This window comes from Varroa destructor, unplaced genomic scaffold (genome assembly GCF_002443255.2).
Source record: "Varroa destructor unplaced genomic scaffold, Vdes_3.0 BEIS01000007.1, whole genome shotgun sequence".
Classification (NCBI taxonomy): Eukaryota; Metazoa; Arthropoda; class Arachnida; order Mesostigmata; family Varroidae; genus Varroa; species Varroa destructor.
In genome coordinates, this window is record NW_019211460.1 from 31,655,662 (window position 1) to 31,671,842 (window position 16,181).

The window sequence follows — 16,181 nt, forward strand, 5'->3', positions numbered from 1 at the left end:
CTTTCTTTTGTATGCGAAAGATGATTTCAGTAACATAATCTGCGTGAAACGATCACTCTACAAATCTTTGCACGAAAAGTATCGCTAGCAAAGCTGACATTGAATCGTTCGCAACCCGCTAAATCAGCGGTCTTTGGCTAAAAGTCTTTACGCTCATAGGGCCGGCGTTTTCGATTTAAAACATTATACGTGTGCATTTACAATCGATTTTGAAGGAACGATAAAGCTAAATCGCGTTGCACGTCGGGCCGCTTTCGGTACCCTTTGAAGCTCGAGGACGCATGTTCGCAAATGAGGAAGACGTCAACTGGCTTGCTTAGTCGACGGAAACAGCTGACCTTTCCATTCATTTAAGAAACCACTCGATATAATCGCTCGTCCCGTAGACTAATAATTTCTTTTCTCGGTAGACAGGCACGGGTGACGAGCCTCGTGCATTTGTTTGTATGTGTCGGTTTTCGAGACTTTGCACGCCCTGTTGAAGATCTTTATTCATCTTTCAGATTTCAATCGAAAATAACATCTAAGCCACGGTAAGCTAAATGAATAAACTTCGGGCGAACGCTGTATTCTTCATGCAATGGCAAAATGCCCGATAACTCTGATTCGAAATTGAACCTATCTGATCCAGACGGGTTTTAAGCACCTCTGGCACACAAAGCGTTCTTGATGAGCGCGCATTAATCAACTATATCATACAATGGCTTAACCGGCAAATAAATGTTACTTTGTTTAATAATAATGTCAAGTATTGTACTATATATAATCTGTTGATATTGACAGGTGATGTTGTGCATCTGAGAAGCCTTTTAAATTTCGTTTTTTCGTAAGGAGTCACCTGCAAATAACGTTATAATATAGAGAGCAGAGCGAGAAAGGATGGAATGTGATTTGGTGACGGCAAGGGGCTACTGTAACGATGCGAACCATAACCTCCCACTTATATAAATACCGAAATAACGTCTATAATAAAAATGTGAATATATTTCCGAAAGTAAGAGCAATGCATTAATCTGAATGACAAAAGCGCAGCAGTTGAATTTGCATAGCATCTATTTGCAGTAGAGCCGCCGTTATATATATATAGATATATATATATACAAAGGATTATCTTCACAGTGTTTATGTTGCTCTGAATTAATCTATATTTTTTCTAATTTTAATGTTAAGTCTCATTTTGACACGAAACGTCTTTTTTCTTCAATATACTAAGTTTCTTAGGGTGAGGGTTTAATTGTTTTGATCAGGAATGGTTGTTTCTGAGAGTAATCTGAGGGACCTTCTGAAGGCCTAGGTTTTTAGGCACAACGAAGGCAGGTCGAAAAAAAATGTTGAAATGGTGCAAGCTGATTTTTATGCTGCTTGAGATGCGCTTGTCGCTTTTCTTCACTTTTTCAGTGAGTTAATGTTTAACTAATTAGTCTTCGCGTCATAGAAGAGTGTAGATATACTGAAAAAATTGTATATTTAAAAGATATTCTTTTTAGAAATTATTATTGGGTTGCAAAAAATTCAAGCATATAAGTTGTACTTTCCAAATAGAAAAGCATACCGTGTGTTACATAAGTCTCATGACAACTTGACAAACCAACGATTACATACACATTTTCAGATGTCCGGATGTAGCACATCCGGTTCGGCTAACCCCACCATGTCCGACAAAGAGAGGGAAAGATTAATGAGAAAGCTGGAAAAGGAGACCGACGAATTCCTAGCCAGCCGAAAACAAGCAAAATATCAAGACGGTAAGGGATCCGCAATCATAACAGAGTGCCCATAAAAGACTCAGGAAATTTTTAGGGAACTACTTGCATTATGAACACGGAAAAATTGGAAACGTGTGGCTCATGATTAGTATAAGACATAAATAGCATATAGAACATAAATATGAAGAGGAAACGATTTTATCATGGTCGTAGGATTCTCTACGTCATGAAGTTATTGTTCTATGACAAGTAAACTGCACTTAATATATGGATTCATGTTATATACTAGGTTGTTATGAGTGAATACGATAGACTTTAAAATTAAATAACTTTTGAATTAGTTTAGCTAAAACGATGATTTTAATATGTATAAAGGGAATTCTTAATTTTCTATACTTGTCCCGGCGCTCTAACACCTTCTAAAGAAGCATATACCTATCGTTCGCGCTCCCATATATTTCAAAAAAAAGGGCTTCTCGAGTATTTATAGTAAGATGTGCTTGCCCATCAGTTTTTTTCTTTTTAGAACATGGAAAACTCGTAATCACACAAATCTAAGTCAGGAAAATAAGAACATTGAAATTAACACTGGGTGTACTTTAGCTTAAGTAATTGATGACGATAAGATCTTGCATTGCATGCCAACAGTCCATGAGTCTCTAAAGCTAAAAGCATTGATGCTTTCATTTTCGGCGAGTATTTCATAGTAGCGTATGCCGTTAACATCAATTTCAAGTACTACCGCCATTTTACGTTCAAACCTAGTCGAACGTACCACCGAACTTGGTTTCCTTCTACGTGATGCCATTTTCTCGCCTGGTCCTTCTCCGGCTATGCTTCAGGCAGGTTTTTATTAATTCAAGCTCCGCAAATTTCGTGTGGAATGCAGCACACGCGTTTCCAACTAACATAGATTCAATTTACGAAGAACCACTTTTCCTTTGGTTTTTTTCATCTTCATTTGGATTATAATTCTGTAACACAACAACACAATGTTTGCACTACAAACTCTATTTTTGTAAAATCTTCTTCGAGTGTTGCAACGTATTCGCGTCCTTCGGGTCTCAACATCTAGGTGTCTCCTCGCTGGTCTTCAATACTCCAGTTCCTGAAACGATTGCGCCCTTCATGTACTGTGCTTTCGCTTAGAGCATTACCTTTACGGCTAGTATCTTCACCAATTTTTAAAAATTTCCGCAGGGCTATTATCTTCCTAACCTAACCACTGATAGTGATGACTTTCGAAACTAAAAAATGCCTTTTCCTTCTGAACTAATTTCCCCTGAAGTAAACTCAAGTATTTTATCAGCCAAATTTCATCTGCTATTGGCACGTAGCTCAAAAGTGATTCTGTTTCAAAGTCCACCGGATTCGCTTACAACACCCTAATATGTATGTGTATACATTCATATTTATACGCGAGAGCTAATGCAATTGTATCGTTCCCTTTCCCTAGGCTACATCTCTTCTGGTTTGTAATGAAGCATAACAAGTACTTATAGATTATTACTGACAATCGCAGTTTTCTCATCTTAACTATTTAAATTATGATGCAATTTGCTACTGTAACTCAAAGTAAGAAATAATGTTGTTACCGTTATGTTTATTGTTTACATAATAATATTTCTGGCAACTTCATTAATTCTGTTTAACTTGCAAAATAGACAAAATGTGTAGTTATCCTTCGTATGTCGTTACAATGCGTTTCAGGATGGAAAGAGCAGTCCTGGGAGAAAGAAATGGCTGATCATCCATTATTTGCACAGCAGCTTCCAGATGGTGCAACTAGAGGAAATTTACCTCCTTTGTTAGAAGCTTTGCGTCAGGTTAAATACGACGAGGCGGAAAATTCGCCGGAAGAACTGGCGAGAAACTATAAGGATGACGGGAACCATCTGTTTAAAGAAAAAAGCTACCGGTTTGTTACTTTTGTTTTACTTGCCGAAACTTGGTTCATGTTATGTGAATTAATCATTGATAAACTAGGTTTGCAACAGTTTGTGCATCTATCCAAGAAAATCCCCATCGAAGAACCTAGACAATTATTAGCCTCCGTTGTTTTTAAACACTAAACGTATTGACATCTGTTGTATACCTGTTTTTAGATTACGGTCAGATTTACGGATAGTTACAACTTTAGTGGTAATGCACGCCTATGGACGTAAACTGCGTGTAAAGACCACTCGACCTACAAATTTCCGCAGGTGTGTAATAAACTGATTATCATACCATATAAACCGTAGCTAAAAAGTTCGTTTTCAAATTATCGCAGAGCTGCAGTGGCGAGTTACTCCGAAGGGATCTATCAAAAGACTCTAAACCAGGAGCTCAACGCACAACTCCATCTTAACCGAGCAGCGGCTCAATACCACCTGGACAATTTTAACGCGGCCCTTGACGATTGTATATTGGCCCTAAAGTTTAAGCCTAACTACGTTAAAGCCATGTTGAGGTTGGTAATATTTTTTTTGCAACACAATATGCGGAAGCTTATTCAGTCATATAACAATTGTCTTGAGCCATATAAAACACATTTTATGAAATCTGTGCAGATAGCAAAACAAGGCCATTGTGGCTGTTGTTAAATAATTCAAAATAGCGATTCAATTAATTGTAGTTTTAACGGAAGAACAAACATGTTTCTGAGTTTACTTCCAACAGAAAGGAAGCTATGACCTGACATACGCATAATATCGTCTGGATTAATCAAATCTATTTCCAATGCTGTTCCTAGTTAACTTCTAAGACGGAATTTCTGCTAATTGCTCTAACGATTTTTTCCTCTTCCGTATTGTGCAACTTTTTTTCGCTAGGAATACGATATTATTAAGCAGTTACTAACAAATTATAGCCATATAAATGTGGAAATTTTAGTAAATATGTCGTCATTTTTTCTTTGATGTCTTGTCTTTTTGATCTGTTACTAAAGAGCTGCGCAATGTTGTTGGCAACTACGTAAACTGCACGAGTGTATTAAATTCTGTGTTCAACTAGAGGAAGCGGAGGGAGCTCAGAGTGTGCCTAGCGCTGCTCTTAAGGAGGCCCGAGAATTGGTAAACAGAGTCGAGAAGGAGCAAAAACTTCAGGAGAGAAATCGTCGAAAACGTGAGAAGGAGCTGCGCGAACGGCGCCAAAAAAATGAGGTGAGTTAATATCCCACTTCTGAAAAAATCTTCGAGTGAGTAGACACTACTACATGGCAAAATGTCATTTTAGGCCAATACCTAACTAAGATGACGTGTTGTTGACGTGAGAAGGATGTTGTTTTAGACAACATAAAAAACAGCATTATTACGCTCGGAGCCCGTTTGATGGCCAATATCCACAGTCAGTAAAACGTAGACATTCAAAGTATATATTTAACTACTATCATTTAGAATGTCTCATAAGGTATGCATTCTAGTCATTATAAAATGCAAAAATCTATATTGGTTTTTTCCAGCCACAGATTGCCACGCCCCCATTATGACACAGGGGTTAACCATAAAGGTAATCACTGGCTTGTTTAAATGCTTTCTCTCAGAGGCTCTGGTTAGCTCAACATCAAACCAGGATATCAGTCACGATTTTAAAGAGCATTACATTGTCATAGCTTATGTTTGTTTGACGAAACGACTGTATAGCCTGGTTGAGTGGTGCCACGATTTGTATAACTTTCGACTGCATCTTTAATCGAGGTACTACTGCGTGCCAAGTGTTTACCCTGATAACAAGGCATTAATGTCATTCCGTTTGGACATCCACCGCTAATAGTTTCCATCTGTTTTACCAAATAATATGTATGTAAACGCTTTTATTCTGCCGTTATGTTAGGAGCTTGCTGTTGCAATCGAGAAGGCTAGGGTTACATTAGTACCTGCGGCCGAAGAAGGTGAACTACTTCCAAATTTAACTCCTAGGTTCCCTGCATTACGAGATTTCGCCGTTTCGTTGGAGAGCGACGTTAATGAACCAGGACAGAAATGCCTTGTCTGGCCGGTAGCCTTGGTCTATCCTGAGCTTAAGGAGACGGACTTTGTTCAGAAGTAGGTTATCCTATATGTTTTAAGAAATAGTAAAGTTTAGTGGAGCAAGTTCTATTCAATGGTTCATGATAGTAAATTAAATTCTAGGAATACGTAAGCTCCAAAAACCTACGGTATAGCAGAGATCAAGTGATGTTCAGATGTCAGTAGTAGTTAACTGCCTACGAAGAAAAATATTTACGATAATGGTTTAGCAATTTGGGAACGGACATGGAGTCATTTTAATAACTTTCCATGAATGGATGATCTTGTGTATATACCCCGATCAATGTGCTAATGGGTATTGTTTTACAGGTGGAGTGAAGGCACGACATTTTCAGCAATATTCGATGCCATGTATCAGGGCCGCCCTGCGGAAAGGCCCGTGATTGGAGATGAGGAGAACAACACTGTTATTGTATATGATCCGGCCAAGCTTCAGGTGCGAATATAAAAATATCCTGTTCAGCCATTGACATTTTTTTGAGCTGACATCAATCAAAGTCTTCGTGGGCGGAAATTCGATTTTTACTTCTAAACCAATGAGAAGTGAGCTCAATCTGATGAATTTGGCAAGGTCTCTCAAACTGATACATGTATACAATAGTTTTTTGTTAGTTTATTTTATACTCAAAACTCTAGTGTTTTAGCTGTAAGAAGCACTACTATGATGAAGAGACATGCAAAGACCGAAAATCTTTAATATCGATTCGGGAAGGATTCTAATGAAACTTCGACTTCATTATGTTTTCAGGTATGGTACAAGTCATCAAAGAACGATAAACCCGTTGCGGTACGTGATAAGAGCAGTTTACGCCAAGTACTCGCGCGGAAAGACTGCATCGTCGAAGATGGAGTTCCCTCGTTCTGGGTAACGCGCAAGGGCTCCGAGGCCGAGAAGGACCTCCTAAACCGGCAAGGCATCTAATGTTATTATACAATTATAGTTATAATTGTTGACCAGCAACGCTTCCGTGAAAACAAATTATCGATGATGCGCAGTGGAGGAGATGCATATTATCGTACGTTATCATAGAGGCTATGTCCACTAGGTACATTACCAACAAAATATTCAACTCAGACCGTCAAAACGCTGCTAATATTCTGCAGCTCTTCTTCAGCTTTTGCGTGATATTGTTGGTATTGACATTATTAATATTGATCGAGCGAAAACAGAATTATTAAATGAAAATTGAGTAATGGATGTTATATGGGGTTTGCTTTCATTACAGTAGTGCCATCGAGAGCTTTACTGTATAGGTAGATGCAATTATGCTGTGGCATAATGAATTGATTGTTGATGATACAATAACGTAACTGCATACCGTTCTCCCGTGTGGCCCGGGAACCACTGGTATAATCACAATCTGTGTGTGTATATATATGAGTTGTTACATCGATAATATTTATTGCAAAGGCGGATGCTGGCGGATGCCAATTTTGTTGGGATCCATCGCACAAAGCACACATCTTTACTACCGTATGATTGTCTGCAGAAATAGGCTAACTAATAAACGCCTCATTGTTGTACGCCATTAATCACAATTGAAGGTTTATTTGATTACCTACAATTGGTTATTTCTTCTGAAATAGGTTCACCACGGAAAGTAAAGACAACTCGCTGTGTTTATATTCCACAGTTATATTCAAAGTATTCAGTATATTTACGTGGACAGTATATCCTATTTTGTGTTAATCTAACGATGATATAATTAAGTGTTAATTGCTATCTGGCGAATTCGCCGTTAGTGTTGCGTTGTATTGTGCTGATATAGTCAATTCAGCTACTTAACTATTTACGCGATTTAATTAACACGATTTTGAGCTACGAATTTACTGTGAACGAAAGCTCCAAAACTACTGTATAATTGTGTGGTGTTGATTAAAAAAAACAGAGCGACAAAATGCAGAGATCGTGAAGCTTAGCTTAATCTTGTATTCCTGTTCTTATTCATAAATATATGAATCTTTCTTCATTTGTGCGCCTCTTACAATTATGTCGTTTCCCATAATGTTAATAGTACAAATGCGAGAAACGGTGTAAAAAATGATACTATACACAGATGAGTTATAAATAAGTCATTAGAAAAAAATGATAGATCGCAGTTTCAATCATACAGCCATAGACTCGTCGTAGAAAATTAGGTATACCGACTGAAAAAAAATTGACTCTACATTTTTTGGATGAACGATTAGTTTTACGAAGTGCGTTGTAGCAATTTATGTGCATTAACCTACCTTTTAGAAGGGTCATGGCGAGCCATCTGACGCGGCCCTTACAGTAACCAAAAGCCCTGAAGTGCATATGACATTGTATATTTGTAATAAGACCAATAATTATCTATTGGCCTTTCATTGAGTCTCAATTCGCATGTGTCCCGTTTTATATGAAAATAACTTATAACTTCTATGGAGACTAGAATCGCCCATCGAATGTCTTTTTTTATTGTGGCGATAGCTTCCGAGCCCACAACTGAGCAAATTCATACCCTCCAAGATACCGGATCTCTTGCTTCCTCTTATATGAATTGTTTAATCTAACCCAGAATTTAGGCAGTAAACAAGCTAGCTAACGCAATAATTATACATAACAATGGCTCTCGTCATTCTATCAACCCTGATGCATTTCGAGGAGATATACTAGATATTAAGAAATAGTAATGTTTGTTGTTACTTATTCTGTAATCACGATTTGGCCGCCATTGAAAAGCGTTTAAAAACCATCCTAAAAGCTCGTTTCAATGCATACGTAGATATTCTTCGTATTCATATATTCCATCGACATACTATACATAGATAATACATTTGAAAACAGCAAGATAGCTTTGGATTAACACTTTTTGATTGTCAGGTCAAAAATTTCCTGATTGGTACGTTTTCGTTTCTTTTCTGCTTTAAATATTCTGAAAATACATTATCCTTGCCGCAAACTGCATATATTTTCAGCCAAGAGATGAGGCCTACAATACAAATGATCATATTTATTCGCATTTCGCATGGCTACTATGAAGATGTTGTGACATCCTATTATCTTTTAGCAGGGCTAAAGTCTTCAGGTAGTTGTGCCTAATCTAACCACTAAGACCATTACTGCCATAGGGATTACTTTACGTTGCGAGTGATCAATCCTAGCTACACAGCAAAACTGCTACCGCCAGTCCATGAAGTTGAAGAGTTATAGAAATTCACCAACTTTTAAAGATAACAGGCAATCTACAAGTGGCTAATGTGCAACTAGTTCCATCGGAACTATCCCTTAGCTCCTTTTGTTGGCTCCTGCCTTCCTCATTAAAAAGGGATGTGTACTCAAAAGCGCCAGGAGCACTTCGCAAAACGGGTATTCCGCAAGGCCAATAGCCGATTTTCCCAGGAAACTTGCTTCCAATTGGCAATATAGATATACTTAACAAGCTTTTTTTTTACTGACAAGTGGATTTTGGGAAGTTTATCATGGCTAACCATAGTCTTTCCATTGACCTGACCAGAATGGGCGTTCATGTGATTGTTGCCCTCACCAATTGTCGTTGACACACTGACAGTAAATATATTGGGTAAGATAATCGGTAAATAGAAGGCCTGTAGAAGTTGTTTGTGGCGCAGCCTCGATGGAAATGACATTGTTATTATTAATTTGTCGTCATTTAATATCTATAAAGTAGTATATCATACGTCCCCTCTGGGTTCTTTTACTGTCTGTGAGACAAAAAAATAGGATATGGAGCTGTTTGTCGACTTTAAGTTATGGTTAGTGGCAATTAGCTTATTCTGTCTATCAAAGCTACCTGAATATATATACCGGTGTATATAATAACATGCTGTTATCTTTATGCAGGACTATAAAGAGAAGTTCCGTACTTTCAATGGGATGTTCCTATTGTAACTAGTATTTGAAAATGATCACTATACAAAAGTATAACGATATAAGCCGCCCGCTAAGTTGGTTTCCTAGCGCGCATGTAATTGCTTCGAAGGCAAAAACATGCTTCCTTTATTTCATCATGCATAGATACGGTATAAGGATAAACGCTAATTGCTTCATTCGACTCGCATAGTTCTGCCTCTGAACACGCGCTCTTTAGCTTCTGAAACATTGATTTATGCTAATATTTGGCCAGTGCCGCAGTGCTTCGTAGCTGTGTTTATGAAACTATTAGGATGTCTCAAATCTGTTTGCTTTACTTAGCATTTTTTGATATGTACACATTCGAAAAGCTGAAGCAGCCCAAGCATCGATATGGGTGCATTGAAATATAGCACAGCACACATAAACGTGCGAGATATGTCAGCAGTAAAATTAAATTGTGTTAACTTTGACGGTCAGAAACGCCAGAATCTGTTTCGTACAGATAACATAACCTACATTTTATTTTGGCTAATTATAAATGTAGCATTACCCATTACCGCAGGACTACACTAACAGATCCGAAAATGTCTTGATACATCAACAAATACGCGGTCCGAAAAAAATGGCTGAATATCATATGTTCGTTTATCTAGTTTACTAGTACCTACTATTACTTGTCTAACTCTTCTTTATACATTGTTGGTCTGGGACGGTGCATTTTGCCGCCTAGATTGCTTTTCTGAGACATGTCTGCACCTCAACAGCGGCAGTTTTAAGGTAACCGTCAATTAGTTTGGTCTAACCTGTCAACGACGCCGCGCTGATGATGTAGTTTAGACGATGATCCTGTACCTCAGATGCAAAGCGTCTCATTTGGCTTAACTGTACTATGACTAGCAGAGAAAATGCTGTACTTTATCGCTCTGTAATCAATAAAAAACACATAATTAAATACTTAATTGAACGATGTTCCTATTTCGACATTAGATAAATAGATTTCGAATGATATCATCAGCGGTTCTACTGGCATAGTGTAAACAATGAAATAGACATACATTTGACGTTAGAAGCAATAGAAGACTGCACGACGATACTCCATTATTCAATTCATTTCGAGTTTACTTCAAACAAACTACTAAAACACCTCTTAGATTTGTGCTGTTTTCATTTGCGCACTGGAAAGTTGCTTGCCGATAATACATACTGCAATACTCCCCCTAGGACAAGAAGCGCTTCGAAGGTTTTGATCATTTGAGATTCTGAACTTAACACAGACCTGTAGCCGCAGACAGGAAAGATACAGTTACCGTATTGGCCCCAGACAGATCTGTTAGCGTCGGGGAATCATATCTCATCCTGCTTCACCCGCTGCTAGTTTCCATAGAGCTCTGAGTCGTGACTCGAATGTAGTGATGACTCCGCCGCCGCCGACAGCCATGTCTTAGTAATGCTTTAAAAAAAAAACACAGGCTAACTTAGGCCAAGTGAATACGTGTAGACATGAACTGATGTGGCCGGCCGGCGATAAAACGTCACAGATTTTGACGTACTTGTTCATAAATTTGGATCGTATATAATCGCTGTGTAGGCAAATGTAGGCTTCTTAGGCCAAGATCTTCGTGAGGTAACGCTTTCTTGCACGAAGCTTGTGATCTTGTTGGCTCCGCAAAAAAATTATTATTTCGATCAAGTTCGCTTCGGGCGTTTTGGCGTTTCTGAAAAAATGCTTCGCGCAGAAGCGCTACGCTGTCGACAGTTTCAAACTATTAAAAGATCGCCTGGGTACACATAAGTGAAATTATTCGCACCTATTTATTAGGCCGTGCCTAAAATACACTTGTAGTATATAGGCAATGCTACGATATATTTCGCTCGTATTAAAAAGCCTGAAGAACGCACATTTATTTACCTATAAAAGGACCGGTGATGTCAATATGTTTGTTACGCCGACGAAACTACTTCAGTCGCGAGACAAAGTTCTCAGTCGACGGAGCTGTTACTTTCATCACTTCCCGAGACCAAAAACAATGGACCAACAACAATCTAAAGAAAAGCGTGTTTGCCGAAACCATTGAAGTGACACGATATCACTAGTTCTGTTTAGTTCAACGTACCTTAGCTAAATGAAAACAAAGTATATCGGTCGTTATTGAGGTCCAGACCTTAAAGGTTCGGCAAGAAACTAGGTGAAGATAATAAGATGAAGAATAAGAAATACGGTGAAGATACAGGCGCTTTAATTACCACTAGAACCATTTACCTTAAAGCTAGAATGGACTTCAGTGATCGAACACATGGATTGCTAATTAACACATAATAAAATATGTTTATATCCAAAAATCAATTTGTAATTTTAGAGCTATCAATTTTACATTCAACTTGACGCCTGTAAAAAGCAAAGAAGAGAAAAGGTATAGAATATACCAATAAGATACCACATTATGTGTTACAACCCATTTGTATTATGGCAACCAATAAATAAAGTTTAATACAGTATAAGAAGAATAAACAAACCATATGAAATTGTCAATTATGTTTTAATCGAAGACAATTTCCTGAATTGTGTTTCTATTACGATGACTTTTCGAGATCGTTTGTTTGTAAAGCTGTCCGAAAGCCGAAGTACACGTGTATTATTCCCCAAGAAAATTCATTTGACTGTTTTAATCTAAAAATAAACTACGATGCTAATACGACCTTAGTTACCTCCGTAAGCACGCTAGAGGTCGCGTCTTTTGTCATTATAAACACACTAGCATGTAGAAAAGTTCCACAAATCGTGATTTTTTTTATCACCGTTGACCTCAATCATAGCCTTGTTTTTATTTTTCATAAATCTCAAATAAGTCACAATCAAGGTCATGGATGAGTCAGGAAAAATCACAGTCAAGGCATGTATCGTTAATATTGTGGTTAGTTAGAGTTAACATCTAGTAACTTTTCGTACTTGACTATACGTTCAACTTTTTGAATCTATTACATTATATTACATTTTAAGAAAATTAGCTTAATAACTTAGAGCTCTAACGTGATACGAAAAATCATATTTCATGACATTATAAAAAAACCTTAAAATTAAGATGCTTTTACGAAAGCAAATGTAGAACGAGGGCCAGTCTAAGACGAAACAACAGAGCCTGAAACGCAAGTGAAAACTTAATGCAAATCCAAACTAAGACCAGCACTGAATATATCACATCTGAATATCTAATAGAAATATGCGTTACAACGAAGATATGGTATAAACAATACAGGTAGTGCTTGACAAAGCAACGCGCGCGCAGACAAAGCCCATCCTTCGCGGCTGAAGCTATTGCAAATTTAGTTACGTGAGGAGTTTTCTGAGGTTGCACTTTTGTATACTGTTACCCACTTCACTTTGAACATTGTTGAAATCAAATCAACTTCTGCCTGATATTGGCCATCAATTACTTGATGCTACCTAAAATGTGACGTACGCCGCCAAGATCTGTTGTGATATAAAAATTAGAACGCGCTTCATTCACAAGGTATGATATTGCAAATTAAGAATTCGTTACACAACATTATTACCCTTCGCGCACGGGTCGGTGCTAAGAAATCTTTATCACTACAGAGAAAAAAGAAATTTAAAGTTTTAATCTATATCAGACCATCAAACAGGACCTCTGTATAAAATCATCAGCTAGCCATTTTCAGCACAACGTGTCTTAGTAGGATGCATTATTGGCATTAGGCTCTGAATATTTTATACGCAATTGGACGCAGAAAATAAGGCTCCTCAATTAGCTAAGTATTGCCGCCACGGTCGTCGAAACGTTTTCATTGGGTCGCCACTCTTAGTACGCCTGTGTAGGAAGTTTAGCAAATTCGATCAGCATCAACGATAAGACTGGCTTAGTCTGTGTCCTCTGGGTACACTGGATGTTGCCACTGGTGGAAAGAGCATTTAAAATTTTCCAAATTATTATAAGCATTTTTAATAAGGCCTCTATGCAACGGGTTTCAAGCATAAGAAGACAGGATCTCGTCAACACCTGACAGCTAAATTTTTATTTCAACCCCTTCTCATGGTGGGAGTATAGCTATACATACTTGCTATAAGACAAATCTCCTTTGGATTAGAATGAGCTGAAACTGTTTGTACTTTAATAGGATTGACTCCGTTTATCTGAATTCGGTCACCGTCAGTTGCCCACTGGCTAAGAATTAGGTACCTAATTACCTGCCACGTTTACCCCAACGTTCCCTAGCTTTAAATAATTTCATTACCTTTCCTTTTCATACGTTTCGGTAAATTCGATTGTGATTCACTTATTACTTTGAACAAAGTCTACAAGCTCGGGCTACCAATTGTTGTCTTAAGTATTCTAACTGTGGACGTATTGTAAGAACGCCACGGCCGATAACTGCAACCCAATGATGAACCAAAAACAGACTTTGGTTACTAATACAATGCCTGTCGCAGGTGTTGCTGATGAAAATCCGTTTCGATCTGCCGTCTTCTCTGATAACGAGAGCTCCAAGCTGAGGAGCGTCAGGAACAGTCTCCAAATGACCTATGCTATCGGGCCCCGAACAAAAAAAAAAAGGCATAACCTATGTTGTGGGTAGACCCATGTCATTCGCCCCAAATGGACATGGGATAGCTGGGTATATTTTGTTTGCTCATTTGGTGCCACCTATAACACAACTCCAAGAGCTCATCAACAAACAAAGTTTATGAAAAGGTGATGTAGAACAACATGAAGAAATAATTATACCACATGAATTTTTAAAGCCCACAAGGACAAAGATTTTTTAAACGCTTGAACTGGGTACCCTTAACTGAATAGCGTTCAAAAGTAAATTGATTGAAGATACAGCCAACGAACGTACAGGTTATAATGCTAGTCAAATAAGATCTATTAGCCAGATGGTAATTAGTTGGAATTTAGCAGGTGTGCGTTATTTTTAAATAATGTGTAATAAGTACGATATTTAATGAAGACACTGAATACGACATAATCAGATCGGAACGTGACGTTTTTTATTAGTATTCCGAAGAATACGATTAATCACTAGATTTCAATGAAGTTCCTTTATATTCGGTCTAAATTCTGGTTACATTTCAGGTCTGCACTATGTGTATTGAAGGACAAATAGTCCGTCAATGAAGATCCGAAACAAAACGCTATCGTCCGAACACTCACGCCGGCATCACATAAGACCCTACATCACGTTGCGCTAACATTTTTTTTGCTAGCTCTGGATTAATTCAGAGCTAATACCTCATAATATAATAAAAATGATGCTAAAGTAATTTAGTGCGCTCAATAGACTGAGAAATATCTTGTAAACTTTCCTTAGAAGATATAATGTAAACAACATAATGTTTAAAATTGAAGCGCCATATTTATATAGAAGAAAAATTTCAAAAGAACATCAGTTTTCTTTAAATACATATATAAAACGACAGCATACGTAATCAAATACACGTCAAAAGATCCGAACTTGGAAAAGAACAAACATGTTTACAGAAAAGGTTTAATTTACAGGTAGACAAATTTTGTCTATATACATGAATTCGTTATGCTGCTTCCATGAACTAATGGTCTGTCGCTTAATAATAGCACATACTTCAGTCAATTCAAGTCTCTTTTTAAGGTCCTATTAAAGCAGGACCGTATACGGCTGTGGCGGCCGATTAACACCGCTATGGAACCGGGGCTGCGTTGTATACGGAAAGCCAAAAGGGCCGGCCAGGATACGAGCATGGGTTGAAGCATATCCGTATATATGCGAACCAATGCTGCCGTAGGTGGTCGTATAAGCTTCGGGTACCACAACCTCTTGTGCGCTGACGGCGTGCACCCATATAAAAAGGGACACAAAAACAAACTGCATAACGCTCCTGGAAATAACGAACACTTCAATAATTAAGTAAGCCAGCGAATATAATAAAGTTCCAGCTAAAATAGTGTGCGTATATCACTCAATTTCGATTCAGAACAACAACAAGAGCTGTAAATATACGTTTCTCACATAGCGAAAACAACTGCTTTCACGTTTATCGCCTTAAGTAGTACTAGCGACATCTCCACAAAACTCCGTCCAGATTTAGCGAACGCTCAAATATCAACGGCAGATTGCGTCAATTCAGTCGCGTCTTTGACTGGTACGAGAGTATCGTATGATTACGCTTAAATATTTGTCTCGTCTTAATAAATTACTCTGTCCTTCTGTAGGAGATCAAGCAGGGAAAGGGAAATACAGCCAGGGAATACCTGGGCTCATCATTTTATTTTCCAGAAAAGGGTTGAAATGGCCTCGACATAGTAAAATCTTATCCACGTTTCGTTTCAAATACGCACGAGATATAAATCATTAATAAAACATTCATAGTCATAGAGGTAACTAATGCGGCCGCTAGACCGCTATCAAACGAATATCTAGATTTATGGTTACCGTTACGATTAGAGCAGTCTGCTTTTTCCATACGGCATATCTGCTCTGATCTTCTTACGTTATCCTCGACCCGTTCCTATATCTTTGGATGTATAAGCGTTTTTCTATCTTCTTCAATAGTTTTTATAAACGACGACTACGCTTCGAGCTATGCTAATTTCACCCAGTAACGATCAGCTGAACGAGAGATGCGCATTAATA

General features: G+C 37.9%; 1 protein-coding gene across 4 annotated transcripts; it reads left to right on the forward strand.

The window, feature by feature from the left end:
• The first annotated feature begins 372 nt into the window (after positions 1–372).
• Positions 373–15,648, forward strand: Dpit47 (DNA polymerase interacting tpr containing protein of 47kD). 4 transcript variants are annotated; one of them, XM_086973935.1, is made up of 11 exons: positions 588–976; positions 1,613–1,745; positions 3,417–3,624; positions 3,812–3,910; positions 3,979–4,158; positions 4,636–4,849; positions 5,520–5,731; positions 6,026–6,152; positions 6,465–6,625; positions 14,002–14,263; positions 14,648–15,648. In XM_086973935.1, the coding sequence occupies exons 1-10, from the start codon at positions 920–922 to the stop codon at positions 14,009–14,011; spliced, it is 1,401 nt and encodes a 466-aa protein (XP_086830061.1). In that variant the 5' UTR covers positions 588–919; the 3' UTR covers positions 14,012–14,263; positions 14,648–15,648. The 4 variants fall into 4 exon arrangements, with proteins under 4 accessions (XP_022672402.1, XP_086830060.1, XP_086830061.1 ...); XM_086973934.1 differs by lacking the exons at positions 14,002–14,263; positions 14,648–15,648 and adding an exon at positions 10,285–12,067 and having other exon boundaries at positions 587–976; XM_022816667.2 differs by lacking the exons at positions 588–976; positions 14,002–14,263; positions 14,648–15,648 and adding an exon at positions 373–533 and having other exon boundaries at positions 6,465–7,686.
• The last annotated feature ends 533 nt before the right edge of the window (positions 15,649–16,181 follow it).

What these genes read in the sequence shown, in the direction of transcription:
- Dpit47 (XM_086973934.1), top strand. Translation starts at nt 920, where the DNA reads ATGCGAACCATAACCTCCCACTTATATAAATACCGAAATAACGTCTAT. An exon ending in ATAACGTCTATAATAAAAAT is followed by an intron (nt 977 to 1,612) that starts GTGAATATATTT and finishes ACACATTTTCAG; the next exon opens with ATGTCCGGATGTAGCACATC. An exon ending in AACGGCGCCAAAAAAATGAG is followed by an intron (nt 4,850 to 5,519) that starts GTGAGTTAATAT and finishes CCGTTATGTTAG; the next exon opens with GAGCTTGCTGTTGCAATCGA.